The sequence below is a fragment of the Martes martes genome (assembly GCF_963455335.1).
Source record: "Martes martes genome assembly, chromosome: 18".
NCBI lineage: Eukaryota > Metazoa > Chordata > Mammalia > Carnivora > Mustelidae > Martes > Martes martes.
In genome coordinates this window covers 8,317,148-8,336,315 of record NC_137906.1, presented here as the reverse complement: position 1 = coordinate 8,336,315, position 19,168 = coordinate 8,317,148, and the positions used below count along the sequence as shown (strand labels likewise).

The 19,168-nt window shown below is 62.3% G+C and overlaps 3 protein-coding genes across 7 annotated transcripts; 1 reads left to right on the top strand and 2 right to left on the bottom strand.

The window, feature by feature from the left end:
• The first annotated feature begins 2,951 nt into the window (after nucleotides 1-2,951).
• LOC308359599 (uncharacterized protein) lies at nucleotides 2,952-5,649 on the top strand. The gene is made up of 2 exons (XM_080830749.1): nucleotides 2,952-3,537; nucleotides 3,758-5,649. Exons 1-2 carry the CDS (start codon nucleotides 3,141-3,143, stop codon nucleotides 4,909-4,911), a joined length of 1,551 nt encoding a protein of 516 aa, XP_080686875.1. The 5' UTR covers nucleotides 2,952-3,140; the 3' UTR covers nucleotides 4,912-5,649.
• Nucleotides 5,650-5,815: 166 nt separating this feature from the next.
• SAP25 (Sin3A associated protein 25) lies at nucleotides 5,816-7,508 on the bottom strand. The gene is made up of 6 exons (XM_080830750.1): nucleotides 7,227-7,508; nucleotides 6,950-7,050; nucleotides 6,750-6,856; nucleotides 6,493-6,646; nucleotides 6,277-6,374; nucleotides 5,816-6,194 (listed from the first exon to the last, which is right to left on the bottom strand). The coding sequence occupies exons 1-6, from the start codon at nucleotides 7,370-7,372 to the stop codon at nucleotides 5,907-5,909; spliced, it is 894 nt and encodes a 297-aa protein (XP_080686876.1). The 5' UTR covers nucleotides 7,373-7,508; the 3' UTR covers nucleotides 5,816-5,906.
• A 266-nt stretch (nucleotides 7,509-7,774) lies between these two features.
• Nucleotides 7,775-18,935, bottom strand: LRCH4 (leucine rich repeats and calponin homology domain containing 4). Of its 5 annotated transcripts, none has more exons than XM_080830734.1 (18): nucleotides 18,657-18,930; nucleotides 14,756-14,900; nucleotides 14,500-14,626; nucleotides 14,238-14,343; nucleotides 12,237-12,373; nucleotides 11,979-12,094; nucleotides 11,746-11,845; nucleotides 11,420-11,510; nucleotides 11,244-11,320; nucleotides 11,059-11,120; nucleotides 10,839-10,967; nucleotides 10,663-10,731; nucleotides 10,455-10,570; nucleotides 10,241-10,324; nucleotides 9,946-10,031; nucleotides 9,731-9,868; nucleotides 9,551-9,628; nucleotides 7,775-8,210 (listed from the first exon to the last, which is right to left on the bottom strand). In XM_080830734.1, the coding sequence occupies exons 1-18, from the start codon at nucleotides 18,874-18,876 to the stop codon at nucleotides 8,106-8,108; spliced, it is 1,986 nt and encodes a 661-aa protein (XP_080686860.1). In that variant the 5' UTR covers nucleotides 18,877-18,930; the 3' UTR covers nucleotides 7,775-8,105. The 5 variants fall into 5 exon arrangements, with proteins under 5 accessions (XP_080686860.1, XP_080686861.1, XP_080686857.1 ...); XM_080830735.1 differs by having other exon boundaries at nucleotides 11,059-11,114; nucleotides 18,657-18,917; XM_080830731.1 differs by having other exon boundaries at nucleotides 7,795-9,217; nucleotides 18,657-18,935.
• Between the last annotated feature and the right edge of the window lie 233 nt (nucleotides 18,936-19,168).

The window sequence follows — 19,168 nt, the reverse complement described above, 5'->3', positions numbered from 1 at the left end:
TTCCCAAGGATCTCCTTACTGCTCGGTGCCCGGGCCCAGGACCTCCCTGCGGTCCCCCTCCGTGCACCCCAGGGCACTCTGTCCAATGTGGACTCCCGCCAGCTCCCTGGCCAGGGCAGGATGACCAATCAGAGAAGTTACACTGGGTCAGCCTCCAGCTCCAGGACAGAAAACCCGAGTTCCCTGGGCACAGGCCAAGACGAGGACCGCAGCTGTCTCTCCTGGCATGGGGTAGCCACGGTGCCGCCTTCCTGGGGCCTCCTGTATCCAGGCGAGCAGCAAAGAATGGAAAAATCCCTGGCCTGCTAGAAAATGTCTGAATGACCGGGCCCTGTTCCTCTGACCTCGCCCCCAGCCCGTCCTTGCACTGCCCTGTCTGTGGTCACGTGTCTGAGCCCCACTGCAGGCGCACCGAGGAGCCCCAGGCACACTGTGGAGCTTTTGCCCAGGCTCCCCCTGGGCTTCGACCAGGCGGCCGATGCTGTGGCCATGCTCTGCAGACAAGGAGTCCTGTGGCTTGGCCCCAGCCTTCGAGAGGTCACCTGCCCCTGTGGGTGAGATCAGAGGAGACAAGTCCCCAGGACCACCGTGAAGAACTCCATTCCCTCCACGTTGGGGCCTGGGAGCCATGGCGGGGGAAGGCTGAAGGAAGGAGATGGGGGCTCTCCCTGCGTCCCCCTACACAGAGTGGGGAGAACTCCAGAGGGGGCTAGGGAGGGGCTGATGGGAACAGCCCAGCCTGAGTTCCCCAGCCTCTAGGTTCTTGCCACTGGAAGAATGAAATTCTTCCATAGGGATTTAAGAATGGCTACCCTGCACCTGGCGGAGGGAGGCCGAGGGAGACCCCTGGGCTTGGGAGGAGATGTTCTCACCCAGCAGAGCTGAGGTTCTGCCATTTCCTGTCCCTGGGGAGCAGCTGGCGTTACCAGGGCAACACGCTAAAATAAATCTTGTCTGGGTAGGGCCAAGGGCAGTGTTGCTAGGGCAACTGATTAGGCCAATTGTTTGGCTCCGGGCTCTCCCTGGTACCCAGCATGGCTAAGTCACCTGGCACTGCTTGCCCAGAACCCAGGTACTCAGATCCCTGCTCCCTCCCACTCCATCTGTACCCAGCACTTAGGGGTTCAGTGACGCAAGGTGGCCTGGAGCTGGTCTCTGAGGCAGCCATGACTGCACAAGGACTGGGGTGCTGCAGGGTGGCCTGGCTGATGGGGAGCGGGAAGGAGTAGGGATGAAGAGGGCCTCCTGTGGGTAGCTTCAAAGCACAGCCCATCATAGGCCCTGTGGATGCCCTGTTCTTCCAAGCAGCACCAAGCCTGGGAAGGAGAGGGGCCTGCAGATCTCTTTTGCTTGCTGCTTTGCACACCTTAAGTCTGTCAAGACCACACTGGAGGCAGTGGCCTTGAACATAACTTCTGTCTGGGTGGCCACTTACAGATCTATCGCATACCTGCTTCTCCCTGGCCGATACCCACCAAAGGTGGTGACTGCTACCGGCCCCAGGGCACGCATGAGCACCTCCCCTGCCCCTTGGGCAGCTATGGCTGACCCGGATGCACCTGGTGGAGGCCCTGGGCACACCACCTGCCTACCAGCCAGACGCCCACCCTCACCATGCTGGTTGGTGCTATGCATCTCACTCTCAACGTGACCTTTGAAAAGATGGTCAAGGATCCTAGCTTGCACGCACGCTGCACCATGGCTTCCCCAGTGTTCCAGAAGAGTCCCTCCCTCACAGGCCTGGGAAATGGAGAAGCGTGGGTGGGACGGCCTGCCTTCCCAGCTCAGACTGTCATGACCTCTGGCCTAGTCTGAGACAGAGAAGAGGCCTCCCTTGCCTCGGTATTCTTGTTCTATCCCCTCCTTCCCAACATGCCGTCTTCAACAGGGGCCTCGGCTGCCCACTTCCCCCTCCTCTACCCTCCCAGCGGCCCCCGCTTTAGCTCTTACTGGCCATAGAGAGATATAGCACAGGTCCTCTTAAGGCTCCCACCCACGCATCAGCTCCTGGGGTGTCTTGCAGAGTGAGCAGTGACTAGAGCCATCACCCCCCATCCCCCCGCAGGAGTCTGTGGTCCTTGCAAGGATCAGAAGAGGGGTGGTGTAAAATGTCTGAATCCCAAACCTATCTCAAAATCTTAGGACGTAAGAGGCAAAGGGTACCTCCACCAGAGTGTGCACCTCTGATCAGAGCCTTCAGCTGGCCCATGGTGGCATTTTTGGACAGTGGTGCTGAGAAGGGGCTGAGGGCAGTGTGAGGTTTCTTCCCAGGTTCTCCTTCAGTGGCCCCTTGGCTGGAACTCTGGTGGTATGGTCTATGCACAGGGACCCATCCAAAAGCTCACTTATCTGAAGACCCCTCCTGTCACCCTAAACGCGGAGAGAACCCGAAACCCCAGCTCTTCTGAAACCAGCACAGCCCAGGGCTTGGTGGCCCTGACAGCTAGGCTGGGTTGGGAAAAAGAGTATGGAACCATTGTTGGGGGGAGCGCAGGTGCTGGACGCCTAGAGTGGGAAGTGGCGGGAACAGAAGGTGGCGTGCCTGTCAGGGCCGTACCCAAATCGGCAGGGCTGCGGACCACCCCCCCCCCCTCCAAGCAGGATCGCTTCCCGACGCAGTTCCACTCACACTGGCCTCACTTGGCCGCTGCCTTAGCAGTCAGCTCAGATCCGAGGAGACGCCCACGCACTCCCCGCCTCCGCAATCCCAGCCCAAGGGTGCTTGGGGTGGGGTGGAGGCCCGGTCTCCCAGGCTTCCCCAATCAGACTTCACTGCCACGGCCGGACGTCCAGCGCCCGGGGCGCGCGAGGGTTAACCCCGCGGGGGTGGGGACTCTGGAGCGGTCGGCAGAGGGAGGGAGGGAGGGAGGGGGCAGGAGGCGTTTGGAGGCGTGGGGAGCCGGCCGGGGTCGAGCCTCCGAGGAGGCCGCTGGAACCTCCGGGCAGCCAGTGCCGCATACGCTGCGCGCAGCGAGGGGACACCGCAGACCCCCTGCCCCAAACTTCCAAGTCCGGAGCAGGGGCGAGACGCTGGGCATCAAAACGGGTGGCAGCCTGTCAGGACGCTGCCCCCCTCCCCGGAGATCGCCACCCCCACCCCGCCTCTGCTGAGTCTCAGGCCCGATTGCCTTGGGCCGGGAATGAAGCCCGGAGGCGGTGGCCCCACGGCGGCCCCGGAGTCCGAGCCGGCGGACGGGCCGCTGGTTCCGCCGCGGCCCTGGGCCTGTCCCGCTGACGTGCGGCTCTGCGGCCACCTGCGGAAGCAGAAGTCGCAGCGCCGCCGCTTCTTCGTGCTCCGCGCCGACCCGCCGCGCCTCGAGTGCTACGAGAGCGAGAAGAAGTTCCGCGCCGGCCGAGCGCCGCCCAAGTTCAGCTTGAGCCTGGCGGGCGCGTGCACCATCAGCAAGCGCGTGGACGCGCGCCAGCGCCACCTGATCGTCCTCTACACGCGCGACCGCAGCCTGGGCGTGGCGGCGGCCTGCGAGGCGGAGCAGCAGGCGTGGTACAGCGCCCTGCTGGAGGCGCGCGCGGCCGCGGGTGAGGCCCGAGCTTAGGGCGGGCGGAGCCGAGGCCGGGGTGGTGGGGGGGGGGCGGGGGTTGGGTGATTGCGAGTTTAGTTTATCCGGGGTTGTCCCTCCCTGTAAGTCTCCGAAATCGAGTTCAAACATGAAGCGTTTACACGTGTTTAGCTCTCGGGGCACAGTGACTCCAACCCCCGGGCCCAAGAGCCCCTGTGACCGGCCCCCTGTCTCTCCAGGTCCCAACCTCCACGAGGACCCGGGCGCCTGGATTCTCGCTCCATTTCAGAACGTCTGGCCCGTGACGCTGCGGCCCAAGGGACTGGGGCGAACACGAGGCCTGGGCAGCGGCCGCTACCGCCTGTGCCTGGGTTCGGGGGTGCTGAGCCTGCTGCGGAAGCCCAAGGGCAGAGGCTCTGGGGACACCCACGCTTCGCCGCCACCGCCGCCGCCCGCCCTGCGCCTGTCCCTGCTCAGTGTGCGCCGCTGCGGCCACGCAGACTCCTTCTTCTTCCTGGAGCTCGGCCGCTCGGCGCCCACGGGTCCCGGGGAGCTGTGGCTACAGGCGCCCGACGCCCTGGTGGCCCAAAGCATTCACGAGACTGTACTGGCCGCCATGAAGCAACTCGGGGATGGCGGTGCCACTGGCAGGGCTGAACCACCGCCAAGGGATCCCCCGACTGGCGCTTACAGACCCTCTGCCTCCCAATCTTCTGCGACCCTGGCCTCGACAGCCCAGTCAAGCAGCGGGAGCCCTCGCGGGGGCCTGGGGGAGAGAAGCAGGAAAGCAACCCTCCAGACGCTGGCAAGGGCAGCCTCGCACCCCAAAGACTTGGAGCTGGGAGGGGGCTATGTAGCCATGGGAGCCGGGAGCGACTATGAGCCCATGGGGGGTGGCGAAGCGGGTGGCTACATGGTGATGGCACCCCCTGGCCTTGCGGCCTCGGCCCACGCAACCCCCCACGACCAGCTCCAAGTTTGCAGAGGCACCGAATATGTGCCCATGAGCCGCTTTCTGCCAGGGTCCTTGTTCTCCAGCTCCCTGCCCGGTTCCTATGAGCTCGGGGCTGGGGAGTCTGGACCTTCCTTCCAAGGACCCCGTCGCAGCATGGGGGAATGTTGGGGACCAGCAGGGGCGCATCCCTCCTTGCAGCCGCCCTCAGAGCTAGCAGGGGAGTACGTGTGCATCAAGTACGTGGCCCCTGACTACTTAGGAATGGGCACTGCCACACAAGAACCCCCCAACGGCCGCCTCAATTACGCTGACCTGGACCTGATCCCCTCACTGGAGGTTCGAGGCGACAGCAGGAACCCACAACACAGCTATGCCCGCATCGAGTTCCAGAACCTCAGGGAGGCTCCGGTGAGATGTGGGCAGCTCCGCCCTGTCTAGCTGAGGGATGCCTTCCAGTTATGAATGCCTTCCTGCCTGTTCCCCTCAACCCCCTCAACCTGTTCCCAAAACAGGGGGGCTCTCAGGCCCCCTAGGACCTGCAACTTGCAGGAGCTCTGAGCTGCCCCTTAGGGCCTGCTGCCCGTCCGCCTCTTCCAGATGTGGTACCTGGGAAACCTTCAGGAAAGGCTCCCCAAGAAGCTATGGATTCTTTTAAGGGATAAAATTCTAGAACCACCCTCCCCGCTTCCTACCCACAAAGCCCTAGGAACTCCAGGCTTTCTCACCCAAAGCCCCGATCCTTTCCTTCCCGGCAGAGTTCCTGCAGCATCGCTCCAGAGTCTCAGGTCAGCCCTGGCCCTCAACCCTGCCCCAATGTCTAGTCCCACAAGGACCTGCTCCTCCCCACCCCGCACCTGCAGGGCCTGCCTTGTATCTCCTCCCAGCCAAAGAACCAGTCCAGGCCCCAGGGCGGCAGAGCAAGAGGACTGAAGCACCAGGTCTCTTATCTCTACTGCTTCCTGAAAGTGCTGTGCCCCTCCCTTCCTCCCTAATTTCCCTCTTCCAGTGACAACACAATCACAATACAACACAAGTGTTCGCACCATCCTCCCTTCTCTGGAGTCTGGTGGACCTGAGGGCCTTCCTGCTTCCATATCCTTGTCTTCTGTATACTGTACTGTGGACCCTCCCCCCCACCCTCTGTCCTATACCCCATTAAAGTGGTCCTGCTTGGTCAGCCTCGAAAGATCTTAGGTCCACGGATTCCCCTGCCCCCTTGTAGGGGTGACCGACGAGTAACAAGAGTTTGAGGGGAGGACATCCTAAGCCACGTAGAGGAAAAGAACCCATCCCTGTCTCCATGACCCCACTCGGCTACTCACCCGCTACAAGGAGCTTGTTTGCAAACCAAAACAGTGTTTTATTGTCAACAGAACCTGCGGGCGGGGGGGCAGGGGGGGGGAGGACCCACACTGCCCACAGAAGAGCTATGTTCAGTGGGCTTCTGGAGCTCGTGGGACAGACGGGTCAGTGCAGCGAGAACAGCTGGGGCCGCCACTGGGGCCTGGCTGGTCAGATACAGGGTCTGGGGAGCCAGCAGGGGGCGTGGGAGCCCCCGAGGAGGCAGGTCTCGGCGCCCCCTGGCTCATCTGCAGGAGGCCAGTGAGGGCGATCAGCTCAGGCCCACTGAGCCACGCGGTGGAGCAGCCCCGGGACGGGGTGCGGAGGACCCAGGGAGACATGATAGGAGGTGGGAGCAGCAGCTTCAGAGAGCCCATGACCTGAGGAGAGAGAACGGAGAAGAGTCTCCTCCCAAGCCCTGCAGGGGGACTGGCCCGAGGCCAGGGCAGGAATCACACTCACCTGCCGAGAGGCCTCCGACAGGTACAGCGGGACACGCTGGCCGCAGGGCAGCAGCGGGTCTGACAGAAAGACATCTTCACGGCACATCACTGGGAGCCCTGGGAAGGAAGAGCCAGTAGGGCAGCAGGTGGGGTTCCCACACCAAGGAGGGCTGCACTGGTTCCCAGACGAGCTTATGCAGGGAACCTCCGGAGCCCGGGGGACCAAGCAAAGTACCTGCGTCCCTGGGCGCGCGCGCTCCGTTCTGATGCCCTGTTGCTGGGGCCTGGGGCCTGAGGTCCCGGCCTGACGCTGCCTCATACAGTGGCCAGAATGAGGGATGACACAAAGTCCGGCCCGAGAAGGAGGCGCCTGACGCACAGCTGGGCCCCTGTGCCAGAGGCAGGAAAGATCGATCCCTGGAGCTTCAGCCCCCTCCCGGGGCACCCCTGCCCCCCCCCCCAAGGCCTGGGCCACAGATACTCCCAACTCACCCACACCAGCCGAGGTCCTGCTTTAGCCTTGTAGCTGGGGTCCCACGGTGCTAGGACGGTCATCCTTGAGGGGGCCACCTCCCAGGCCATCTGGGGCGGAAGGGCAACTGCGGGGGTGGGGGGGCAGTTGAGATTAAAAGAGGCTCAGGAGTCCGTGGAAAGGCGTCTGGGACAGTCAAGACTGCAAGGCCTGTACCCACCTGGGGTTCCCGGGGAATGCTCGGCAGCCAGGCCTGGGGGGGGCCGGGGCAGCAGCTGCTCTCTCCGGGTCCAGGAAGGCCTTCGGGACCGGGGCTGCGGGCTGGGAGGGGGAGTTACTGAGGTGCACCCGTCACAGCCTCCCCCTTATCTCGGAGGCAGGGCCCCGGGGGGCCCGGGGCAGGGAGTCTGAGCACACCCGGTCCTCAGTGCGGGCGACGGAGGTTTCCTCCCACGGTGGGGCCCCCTGTCGGATTTCCCTGCGGCGGAGCCCCTCACCTGGCCTGTGGGGGGGTTCCTGGCTCCCCCAGTTCTTCCTCTCCAGAGCTCCAGGCCTCGCCGGGGTCACTGCCCGCCGAGGGGCCTTGCTCCTCGGGCGCCTGCTCTTTGCCCGCGTCCCACAGCGGAGGCGGCCGGGGCAACATGCCGCGTCTGGCGGGGAGGGCAGCGCGGGGCACCAGCTCTGGGCCGCGCGTCCGCACCGTCTACACCGTCTACGCCGTCCACGCCGTCCACGCCGCTCGCGCCTCCCACGTCGCCCCTTCCGGCCCCACCAGGCTCCCTCCTCCCGCGGCTGCCCGCCCTCTCGTCCCGCGAGCGCACGTCGCCGGCCCACCTCGCGGGGCCTCGCGACCACGCCGGCGCCCAGCGCGTTTCCGGGCCACGTGGCGCGTGCTCCCGCCGGGGGTCTCGCGGGCGCCCCCTGGCGGCGGGGCTGGCGGGGTCCGCGCGCCGCCTGCCGCGGAAGCGCAGCGGCGGCCCACGCGGCAGGGCAGCCTCTTTCCCCACGACGCACCGCATTCATTCGCAGACGGATACACACACATGCACACCCGAGGGGCAACCTAGAGGGCCCGGCTTCTTCTTTATTGCACTTGACACAACATCCGGGACCGTCTTCTATCCCAGACCCTCGGCCACATCCAGGGGCGGCCAGGGGCCTGGCTGGGCCTGGCTGGGCCTGGCTGGGCCTGGCTGGGCCTTGCTGGGCCGGCCGGCTTCCAAACCCTCGGGCGGGCCGAGGGGCACCCAAGTAACAGGGCCAAGCCCGAGGCCGCCCTCACCAGAGTCCTTGCTAGGGAGCAGAGCCGGACGCGGCTGTCTTCTCAGTTCCTGGGTTCCCGGCCGGATCGGAGCCCTGTGCCCCGACCTCGACCCCTATGGCCGTTCCAGCAGTGCGTGGATGACAGCAGCGATGTAGGGGAGGCCCCTTCCCGGGGCCCCCTCCTCTTCCAAGATGTGGTGGGGCTGGCACAGGGACTCCTGGGGGGAGGGGCCCGGGTTAAGTTCCCATCACCTTGTTCTCTGGCTTCCCTGTCCTTCTCAGAGGGCAGGGCGGGAGAAACCCTACAGAGGCCTGGGCAAACAGGGCTGACAGGATGGCCCTGCCAGGTGGAGGTGGCAAAGGTCACGGGCACCCTGGACATGGCTTGGGGACAAACGAGATACGAGGAAGCTGCCAGCAGGTGACAGAAGGGCGATGACACAGGAGGCCAAGGCTCAGGGGAGCAGAGATCTGTCATTTCCAGAAGGAAATGCTGGAACAGGCAGGCTGACAAACAGAGCCCCTGGGGCACGGCCAGGGCTGGGCCTGGCCACAGCAGGAGCAGACGCAAACACACACATGAGGCGGCCACGGTCTGTACAATTTATACACAGAGACAGGGACCCAGCCTGGGCCCCTGTATCCCCTACAAATATAGAGTTCTCTCTACAAAATATAGATAATTTAGCTCCCCAGAACAATGCGGGGGGTGGGAGGGGGATGGCAAAAGGAGGAAGGTTGAGATCGACCCTCTGAAGGAGCAGAGGGCAGGGCCTGGAGGGATGAAGGCACCATCAGCACTGAGAGGTGAGGGAAGGGAAGGGGCTACAGGAGGGTGGCCAGAGGCTGGGGGCCCAGGGTCTGGGTACACCAGAGTGGGGCCTCTGAGGTCAGTGTCTGTGAGGGGACGGGGCTCACTAGTGTCTTTGGTAGGGGCTGAAGGCACCACTGGTAGGGACCGGGATCGCACAGGAGTCATAAATAGAAATAGGGTGATGGGGGCGGGGAGAAAGGGTGACTTCAGGTCCTAGGAACCCAGGAGCCGAGTGTAGACGACAAAGAGCAGCAGCATGAGGACCACGTAGAAGAAGATGAAGCCGCCCAGACCAGAAGGGGGCCAGACGGGCGGGGGGGCCCTGCCCCCCACCCGCTTCACGGCCTCCAGGGTGGTCCACAGCCCCTGGGCAGTGCCCTGGAGGAGATCCGAGGGCGAGCACAGGTCGGCCTAGGAAGGGAGTAGGGACAGACGGACAAGGACAAAGAGCAGACGTCAGCAGCAGCAGCAGCGAGACTATCCTTCCCACCCCTGCCCTCGCGTGCCGGCGGCTGAGCCCGGCCCACATGCGGAGTGCGGGGCAGGAAGGCATGCGGGGTAGGGAGGCATGCGGGGCAGGGAGGCATGCAGGGCCGGGACTTGCGGACATGCTTCTTTCTGGGGAGCAGACACCCCTGTGAATGGAACCCTGCCACCCATGCGGAGTGCTCAGCTGAGCCCGGAACGTCGCCACTCTTTATAGTAGGGACCTGCCCTGGGCTCCCCAGAATATACCCCCCATACCTCAGGCACCCCCATTTTTCGACAGGCTTCTAAGAAACTCTCCACATTTTTCCGAGACTTGAGAGCACTAAGTTTTGGCTGGGGGAGGGGGAGAAAGGAAAAAGAGAAGAGAGTAAGGGAGAGGCCCTGGCCGTCCTCTGTCCCATCATCCCCCACCTCCCGCCCGGGGACAGAACTGACCACAGCAGGTGAGGGCACGTGGATGAAGGGCACGGAGCGGGGCCGCAGCTGGTTGGCCAACTGACACAGGATGACCCCATTGGCCAGAGCTTCTGCCAGGTCCTCAGGCAGGGGCCGCTGCAGCCTTGACTCGAGGACCTGGGAGGCAGGAGGATGGGGGGAGGGGTCAGCCAACTCCCCACCATGCCCGGCCCCGCAGATCCCACCTCTCTTACCTGGCGCAGCTGTGCCATTAGCTCCTTTTCATCCAGAAGCTGGGGGGATCGCCGAGGTCTCAAGACAGAGTCTGGTGAGGAAGGGCCTGGAGAAGGGAGAGGAATGTGGGCTATCTCTGTCACCCGCCGCCAACTTCCTAGCTGGGTCACAGTGTCTGGCACTCACATCTCTTGCCTCACTGCTTGGGGGATTTTCAACACAAAGGACAATAGACTAGCGAACTCCCGGGCCAGAAGGGGTGTCTGAAGCCCAGGGCTGAGGGCTGGGTTAGCACTGGGGACAGGGGAAACCCACCTGAGCCACTCTGAGAGGAAGAACGGAAGAGGAAGCTGTTTGGTCTCTGAATGGAGCCGAGTGGCCGGGGAGCAGGCACTGTTGCTGGGGGCCAGAGCCAGAGACAGGTGAGAAAAGACACCCTTCAGAGTCCCCTCTTCCTTCAGGCCACCAGGCCCCAGCCACCCCCTCACCTACAGAGTCCCGCCTCCTCTTCCCCCAGTCCCTGTCCCACCTGGTCCAGCCGCAGGAAGGGGCTCCTGGGAGGTGGAGGTGGGGGCGGGGGCAGGGGCGGGGGCTCCCTGTCCTCCTGAAGGTCCCAGCTGGGTGGCACTGGACTTCGGCACGCCACTGAGGACAGACAGGAAGCGAGTTAGGGGGGATGGCAGGGGGATGGCGTGCAGGGACAGAGCTCAGGGAGGTGGATCTGGGAGGACACATACTCATAGGAGGCCTGAGTGGACGAGGCGGCGGCCCCTCCGCCAGCAGCCCTGATCCCCAGCTTCAGGAAACTGGAAAATGAAGGACATGTGGGGTCAGCAGCGCAGGCAAGGGACCCGCCAACCCCGAGGAGCAGAGGAGCTTCTGAGGACTCAGAGCCCTGCCCCCTTGCCCACACCTGTCCTTCCTGGGGGCCCCCCACAGCCCACTGTGCTGCTGCTGCTGCTGCTGCTGCCGCCGCTCCCGCTCCTGCCACAACTGCAAGGTATCGGGGCGCCGCCGCTCCTCCCCGGCCGGCTCCTCCCGCCTGTGGGGCAGAGGCAGGAGCAGTGAGGCAGAGCCGGGTCCGGGGACAGGAGGGAGGAGAAGAGGTGCGGGCTCAAGTGGCTCCGGGGTACCTGCTGCTTGGCGCCTTCTCGGTGTCCCCGGCCACGGGGCTTAATTCTGGTGGCCGCTGCTCCTAAAGAAAGAGCAGCAGGGGATGGAGGGGGTGCTCCCCCCAGCCCGCGCCGCTCCCTCCCTCCCCCCCAGGTCCCTTGCACACTGCACAGGACCTGCGCGCGGCCAGGAACGGGACCCTCACCTCAGCAGCGCCCCGCTCCTCGTCCTCCCCAGGCACGTGGCTGTCAATGAAGTCAATCTGCTCAGGGTCCCCGTCAGCTGGAGGGGCCAGGGCACGTCAGCAAGCATCTGGGGGCCTTCAAGGCACTCGTACCTTACCCCACACCCCGTACCCGGGCCCCCCTCCCACCCACTCACCGGAGCCATCCTCTCTCCGCTCCCTGGGCCCCCGAGGCTCCCGGGCCAGCTCCGAGATCCGGAAGGACAACTCCGAAAATTCATCTGTTGACTAGAAATGCAAACACAATGCGAGCCACGCTGTAGTGCTGGGGGTTTGTGGGGTCCGTGCCCTTGGGGTCTGCTGCTGAGCCAGCCCTTCCCCGAGATACCTGAGCAAGGGAAAAAGACCACTCCAGACGCTAACAGTCACCCTGATACTCCCAGGCACCAAGCGAAGGGTCCTGACTCAGAGTTTCTCCCCCAGAGCCAAGACCCCCCACGTCCCGTGGAAGGGAGGCCCTTACCTCATTTCCAGACCACCTCTTGCTGCCACTGTCAACGCTGTGGAAACCCGAGTCCAGCCCGCCATCGTACCGACGTCCAGGAAATAAGTCCTCAGCAGGGCTAGTGGCCGCCAGGGAGAGCTGGTCAGTCCGGCACCGGGCGACAAGCCCTCTCATCCTCCCACCAAAACCCGCGCTGCCAGGAAGGGGCAGGAAGTAACCAGGGGCTTCCTTCCTTCCCACGTGGGACTTACCAGGGACTGAAACTCGGGGGGCGGGAAGGGGCCAGGTCTCCCAGTGCAGACCCCCCACGCCGCCCAGCTTCTGTCGACAAGTACTTGAAGATGTGAAGTTTCCCCTTTAGACAGATCTAGGTACAAGGAGGCAGGTGCGAGGGGTTAAGGGAAGGGGGCTCCCCCCAGATCCTGCCTGGCTACTAAAGGGACTCACCTCCCAACTCCTACCCATTCTCAGCCCTGTCCTCATGGTCTAGGGCAACCCGCCCCCCTCACCTGAGCCGGAGGGCTCTGCAGGGGGTTGCTGTCCAGCAGAATGACCTGCAGGTGCCTGAGGCGGCAGAAGGAGACCGGGATGCGGGAGACACGGTTACAGGAGAAATCCAGGCGGACAAGAGGAAGATCCCCCAGCTCTGGGGGTGGGTGAGGGAAGAGTCAGGAGCCTGCCCAAGGGTGGGGCCTTGTGCTCACTTCCTCTGCCCTCTGCTCTGGCCCACTTGCCACCCTTGGGGCCACCACGTCCCCTGGCCTGGCTGGCTGGCTGAGGGCGTGCCCCAGAAGCAACCTCCCTGCTTCCCTTCCTGCTTGAATCGGGCCCACCTCCAGGCCTCGCCTCCCTGAGCTCCTGCCCATCTCATGGGCTTCTCTCTCCTCTGCCCCACCTGGCCCACTCCATACTTCGACCACTTCTTCATCCCCGACTGACCATCCGAAGACCCAAACTGTGACACTGCACAGCTCAAAAACCACGACTTGCAGTCGAGGCTGCTGAGGGTGAGCGGACCATGACCTGCGCAAAGGCACCCAAGCAGGAGGGGCCTGCAATCCCCGGAACTTTACGAGCTAAGCCCTTGCCCCGCCAGGCAAGGCTGTGCCCACCCACACGAAAGGGTGCCCTTTTTCTACTTCTCAAACATGCACAGTCGGATGAGGGGTGACTAGAGACACAGAAGAGCACTCACCACCCCCAGGCCCAGCACGATCCGAGTGTTCACGAGCTGGCTCGGTCCACGTTTCCCATCTCACTACCCACCCTCACACCACATCAGACAACCTCCAGCCCTGTGAACCCCCTCATTTGTGAAAATAAAGCCAGAAAGGCTTCTGGGCCTTTCCACGTGCTGTTTGCTCAGCTGGGACACGCATTTTTGTGACCATCTTTCAAAGTGCAGCTCAAGTGTTGCCTCGTCCATGAAATCTCTCCAGAGACAGGTTAGAATTCACTGCTCCTTCCTCTGTGTCCCCAGGGCATTTTTGCTTGGGTCTCTCTTATGGCCCACAGGGCACCCTGATCAAATGCTTGTTTACGCTGCTACCGACTTAGAAGGAAAGAGGACCAGAGTAGAAGTAGGGGGAGCCCAGAGAAAATGGGTGACCACCTGACCGCCTCTTTTGTTCTTTAAAACCAAGATGTGCGTGGCTCCGGTCCTTCCCATCCGGCCCTGGCTTGCATCTCTCACCACATCTTTGCCTGGCAGCGCTCCCTCCCACCCACACGCTTTGCACATGGGTTCCCTCTGCCTGGGATGCAGAAGGAAGGAGAACTTTCCTTCACAGGTCAGCTCCTGCCGCGCCTCGGGGGCGAAGTCTTCCTCAAGCTCCCTGAGCAGGGCCACATGCCTCCCTCTAGCTCCCGCAGCTCCTTCCATGGTCTGTTCTAGCACGTCCCTCCACTTGTCTCTCCCCGTGAAGCCCGGATATTTTCAGAGCTGGCCCCAGGTATGAGTGACATCCCCGTCTACCTGACCCCCACCTAAAACACAGGATGCACACAACAGTGCCAGCGGGATAAGGGAAGGGGCGCCTGCTTCGGAGCAGAGGCTATCAAATGTTGGAGTGGATCACAATTAGCTCATTCAACTGGGGTTGGGGACTGCTTGGGCTCTAGCTCATGGCTCCACTGACTCGGAATCTTTGGGGAGGAGGCACAGGGCATCATCTGACTCAGGTGCCTGAGAGCTCCCACTGGGTGAGAGATGGCCCTGGGTGACCCTGAAGGCCCCCTCTAACCTTGGGATTCTACAGGGTGCCAACCCACTCACCCACTCTCCTTTCTGTGCCTTGTTCCTCATTTGTGAAGACAAAGTTAATAACCCAAGCCTTGTCAGCCTCATAGGGATGCCGGTCAAGAACAAATAATTTAGTTTGCCTTATACACTGCAAAACCCTGGGCACCTAGGACACTGATATTCTGTGAAGTTTTTGGGACTTCTCCAGTGTAGACATACACACTCTCTCCACACCACCCCCCCCAAACCAGATCTCTATTCTCCTCACCATCGGGCAGGGTGCTGAGCTGGTTCCTGCGCACACTGAGGTCCCGCAGGGAAGGGAGACTGCACAGCTCTGCCGGGAGGGCCTGCAACTCATTGCCGCTCACATCCTGCAATGAAGAAAGAAGTAGGCCAGGAGCCACGAGACCAGGGGCATCAGAAACTGCCTCCGGCTCCTGGCCACCTCCTTCAGTGCCCCCCTCCCCAAACTCTCCAAAGGCCCCCGGTGCCTGGCTCGACGGCCCCCCTTCTTGCCCTGCCCTCACAAGCTGCCGCAGGCTTCCCAAGGCGCTGATGTCGGGAGGCAGAGCTCCCAGTTTGTTGTTGCTGACGATGAGCACCCTCAGGGGCAGCTGGCAGATGTAGGGTGGCAGCGATGACAGCTGGTTTCGGCTGTGGAAGGGAGAAAGGCATGGGGCTCACTCCCCAGGCCCGGCAGCCCCAGGGCACTGGGAGGGGCACTCAGGGTACCGTGCGCTGGGAACTTGGGGCTCCCACCCTCTGCCGGCCATGGCTCCCTACCTGAGGTTGAGGTAGGTAAGGGCTGTGAGATTCCCCAAGGCTGGGTTCAGGCATCTCAGGCAATTGTGGTAGAGGCTCAGGCCCTCCAGGGACACCAGCTGGCATGCTGCCTCCGGCACCTCGGGGAACCGGTTCCGGGACAGGTCTAGAAGCAAGAAATCAGGGGAGAGCTGTGGACAGGCCCAGCCCTGGACAGAAGGGCGCTCAACTTTCCCAGAGCCAGCTGCCCAGTAGTCCGCCTCCCCGCTGGACCTAAAGAATCAGGCCTATAAACCTGGGCTCCCTGGAGAGAACAAAGCTTTCTGCAAAACCGAGCACATTCCAAGCATTACCACAAAAGCAAAGGCCGCAGGGTCACTGGGCTGGAGAAGCCCACACTCAGGACAAACCATGACCACCACCTTCAAATACACAAATGAAGGGCTATCCTGGAAAGGGTGACTGGCTTCTAGAACTCTTGTGGTTCCTGCTGTTCTATGGCGAAGGCTGGTGCTCCAAAGAAAACAGCAAGGTAATGGGCTGAGTGGCTCAAAAGGAGTATGGGAAGCTGCCCGGGGAGACCACTGAGAAAGCTAATCCCTCTTCGTCCCTCCCCAGGGGCCTTGTCCCCAGCCTCAACCTCTTTTCAACACGGGGAGAAGCCAAGGTCATCAGAGTCTGGCTCTAGAGACTAAGTAAGGCTCCTGGCCACTGGACAATGGTTGTTCATCGGCCCCTGGGATCAGCAAGCCAGCTCCAAGGGTTTGAGAAGGAACAGACACCCAAGGACCAGGAGGGGAAGGCGAGCCGACCAGGCTGGAGGTGGAAGCTAGAGCCCTAAGGTCCCTCCCAGCCCAGCCTCTTCAGGACCGGCCTCTTTCCCACCCTCTTCCAGTCCCACTGGCCCTCCTCTACTTCCTCTCTTACTGACCCAGGCTTCAGGCGCTCGGCAATTTTGCCTGTGTCTTGGTGTGGGTGAGGAGCGGGGAGGAAGGGAGGGAGGGAAAAGCCTATGACCACCGCTTATTTCAAGGGGTCGCTTGCTACTCCAATGAAAGGAGTCAGCCATGGGGTTTCTGCCAGTCTGGGGCCACTAACCGCTCAGAGCTCTGCAAGCCTGGGTTTCTGTTTCCTCTCCTCGCCTGCACAGGGAGGGGCCCAAGGGCCTGCAGGGGGATGTCCCTGGCGATAGGACTTCAGTGAGCTACTTAGGCAGCCGTCCCCAGGAAGGCGTGAGCGAAAGCTGATGGGAGGGAAGCTGGGGTCTATCCCCCAAGGAAATGAGTCTTGTGACAGGAAATGGAGTAGAAACAATCTATCAGGTTCTGTGTCTGGTGGGCCCTATGTTTACCAGGGCGGATGACAGCCCGAGACACCAGGCCTCCTTTTTTCTCCCTCTCTGCTCACAGCCCTGGTGTGCAGAGAGAAAAGACCCAGCAAGGGGGAAGAGCAGGTTGCCCCGAGGGGGAGGTGGCCAGATGCAGTCCTCCTACGCCTGCCCTCCACCTGCCTGCTCTCCCTGCATCTACACATGTGTGCGTGCGCTTGTGCATGCTGTGGATGAAGAGGGGGAGGACAAGATGGGCTAAGCAGTGGTGGGGCAAAAGCTCGGAGCGGAAGGGAGCCCAGGCTGGAGGAGGCAGGGCACAGGAGGCACAGGATGTGGTCTGCAAGACAGCGAGCTGCACTTCTCCTTTGCGAGAGCCGCCCCTCCCCGCCATCTCGGGATTCATCCTACTTTTGGGGGCCCCAAGGAACAGAGTCCAGAGGATATCAGAGACCTGTGCCATAGGAGATATGCAGGGAAGACAAGGCTTCAGAAAGAGCTGTGAGAGCAGGAGAGGGCTCGAAATAATTTGGCGGAGTGTTGAAGTGTTTGGTCTGGGTTGTAGGGCAAGGAGGTGTAGAGGACAGGGTACGGGCAACCCTGACTGTCACTTCCCTTTTCCGCCCCAAACTATTAGCCATCTGCTTGGGGAGTGGGCTCAGAGGAGAATGTTCTGGATGAGACAGAGTCCACCTGGCCTACAACCTGGGTCCAGAAAGGACTCGGGATTTCTGTGTGGAGAGCAGGGCGGGGAGAGGCCCTCAGGACTCGGGGATTTTCCCGCTCCAACACACAAGCTCACTCAGAAGGGCCTGCACCCTGAGCCGGAATGCTGGTGGAGGAGGGTGGGAGGGGGCAGGAGCTGGGAGGGGCCAGGGAGTTCTTGGTAGTTTTCCCCAGGAGTCCACTCACAGAGGCAGAGCCCTAAGGAAGTACAGAATAACATTTGGTCTTTGTCAAAAAACAAGCAAGGGGGAGGGGAAAGGGAACAGACGGCGAGTGTCACACAGCTGCTGAGGTCAATCTGGAGCTGGGGGGTTAGGCGGCTGGGGGAGACTGAGAGGGAGACGAATGGCTCCTGGGGCTCAACCCGTCCCTGAACTCACTCACTGCATGGTGGGGAAGGGAGTTTACCCAACAACCCAAGTAAAGTGGAGAGGTTTAAACCGGTCCTCCCCAGGACAGTGGAGAAAACAGTGCCGGAGCCCACGTGCATGTTTGCAGGTGAGAAGGCACTTGCTGGAGAAGAAATGCAAGCAGTCTCAGAGCAGTGTCCTGGGGAGGGGAGGAGGCTCACTCAGCCTCAAGTCCCACCCTGGGCCAGGCTGGGGTGGGGCTTCGGGAATGCAGGCCTCCTCCCCACTCCCAATCTCCACCCCCCAGCTGCCAGCCCAAGGTCATAGGTTGTTGCCTCCTGAGCAGCTGCGGCCTGACTCACCTGTCATGGTAGAGTCCCCCACACCCTGCCCTCAAGAGACACCAGGAAAGGGGCACCTGGGTGGCTCAACGGGTTAAAGCCCCTGCCTTCAGCTCAGGTCATGATCCCAGGGTCCTGGGATCCAGCCCTGCATTGGGCTCTCTGCTCAGCAGGGAGCTTGCTTCCCCCTCTCTCCCTCTGCCTCTCTGCCTACTTGTGATCTCTGTCAGATAAATAAACAAAATATTAAAAAAAAAAAGAGAGAGAGAGACACACACACACACACACACACACCAGGAAGGAAGGAGCACGATTAGAGGGATCTGTGAGTGGGGGAGTAGAAGGACAGTGGGACAGTCTCTAGTTTCCCAGGACTCCTAGCCAGGAGATAAGATTTCCTTCCTTTCAGCAACTGTCTCAAGTCCCTCCCTCTAGGGAAAGCAGAAGCTGAAACGGGAATTCTAGGGTCCCTATGAGGTCACAGGCTCCACTGTGACCTCACACACGCAAGAAGGAGGGGGAGTCTCGGATAAGGGGGTCAGGGATAATAGGTGGAAGAGCTCGAGGAGAAAAGAGTTAGGGGACGTGGAGTATTTGCTTCTTTCCCATAGGCTAGCTGGGTGAAGAGTCGAGAGGGCCTGCGACCTTAGGGGGCGGGACAACAGGCACGGTAAACAGAAACACCAGGTTGTTAGGGGCAAATCCTAGGGAAGAGGGGGGCCTAAGGCTGCTCGCATCTCGGTGGAACGCGGGGGGACAAGAGTTGGGAGACGAAGTGGAGGAAGATAAAGGAGTCCTCAGAGGGGCTCGTGGGGACCGCTTTAAGGAACGATCAGAACTGAGGTTGAGGAGATCATGCAGATGAGTCAACCAGGTGAGGGGCGGGACCGTTCTACAGGTGCGCAGCTATGCAAATAAAGAGAAGCAGAAGACGGGGAATTCTCACAACGCTCGGCCGGGGCGCTGGGCGTTCCGTGCAAACGAGAAACGCGTTCATTGTCTGGTAGTTCTCAAAGTGGGGAGGGGGAGGTAGCAGGCTTATGCAAATCGGCGGGGTCGAGAACCCCGACGGTCAGGTGAAGGGGCGGGCCAGACTCCCGAGCCCGGTGAGAAACAAGCCAGGGGCGGGGCTATGCAAATGAGGGTCCCGGCTGGGTAGGGGGGCCGGGTGCACTCACCAGCCTGGGTGATGTCTGACAGGTCGTAGCTGCGGGCCGCGCCCCGGGGGAAGTGCTTCAAGCGTCGGTTAGATAGGTTCAGGGTCCCGGTGGCCACGGCCTCCTCTAGGGCCCGCTCTGCACTGCGGCTCCCGGGCAGACCCGGAGACCCTGGAACGGAGGTCGTGGCTGCCGCCTCCTCACCCCCGGCGGCGAGTGGGGCCGCTACCGCCGCCGCCATCCGCTCCCGGCGGCTCCCGCTGCCTGACTGACGGGACCGGCCGTCCCTCCTTCCCCCTCCCCCTCCTTGGAGCCGCCGTAGTCGCTTCAAGAGGGCGGAAACGGGCTCAGGGACCCGGCGAACCAATCGCGGCCCCCAGACGCGTCGGAAGTGGCTAATCAGAACCCGCCGGGGGGGTGGAGACTCCTGCGCCGGAGTGAGGCGACAGAAGGGAGGGGGCTAGATTGGAGCGTTCGCCAACGGCCGACACTCCAGCCCGGCCCGCCCCCCGCAGCCGCATCCAATCGCAATG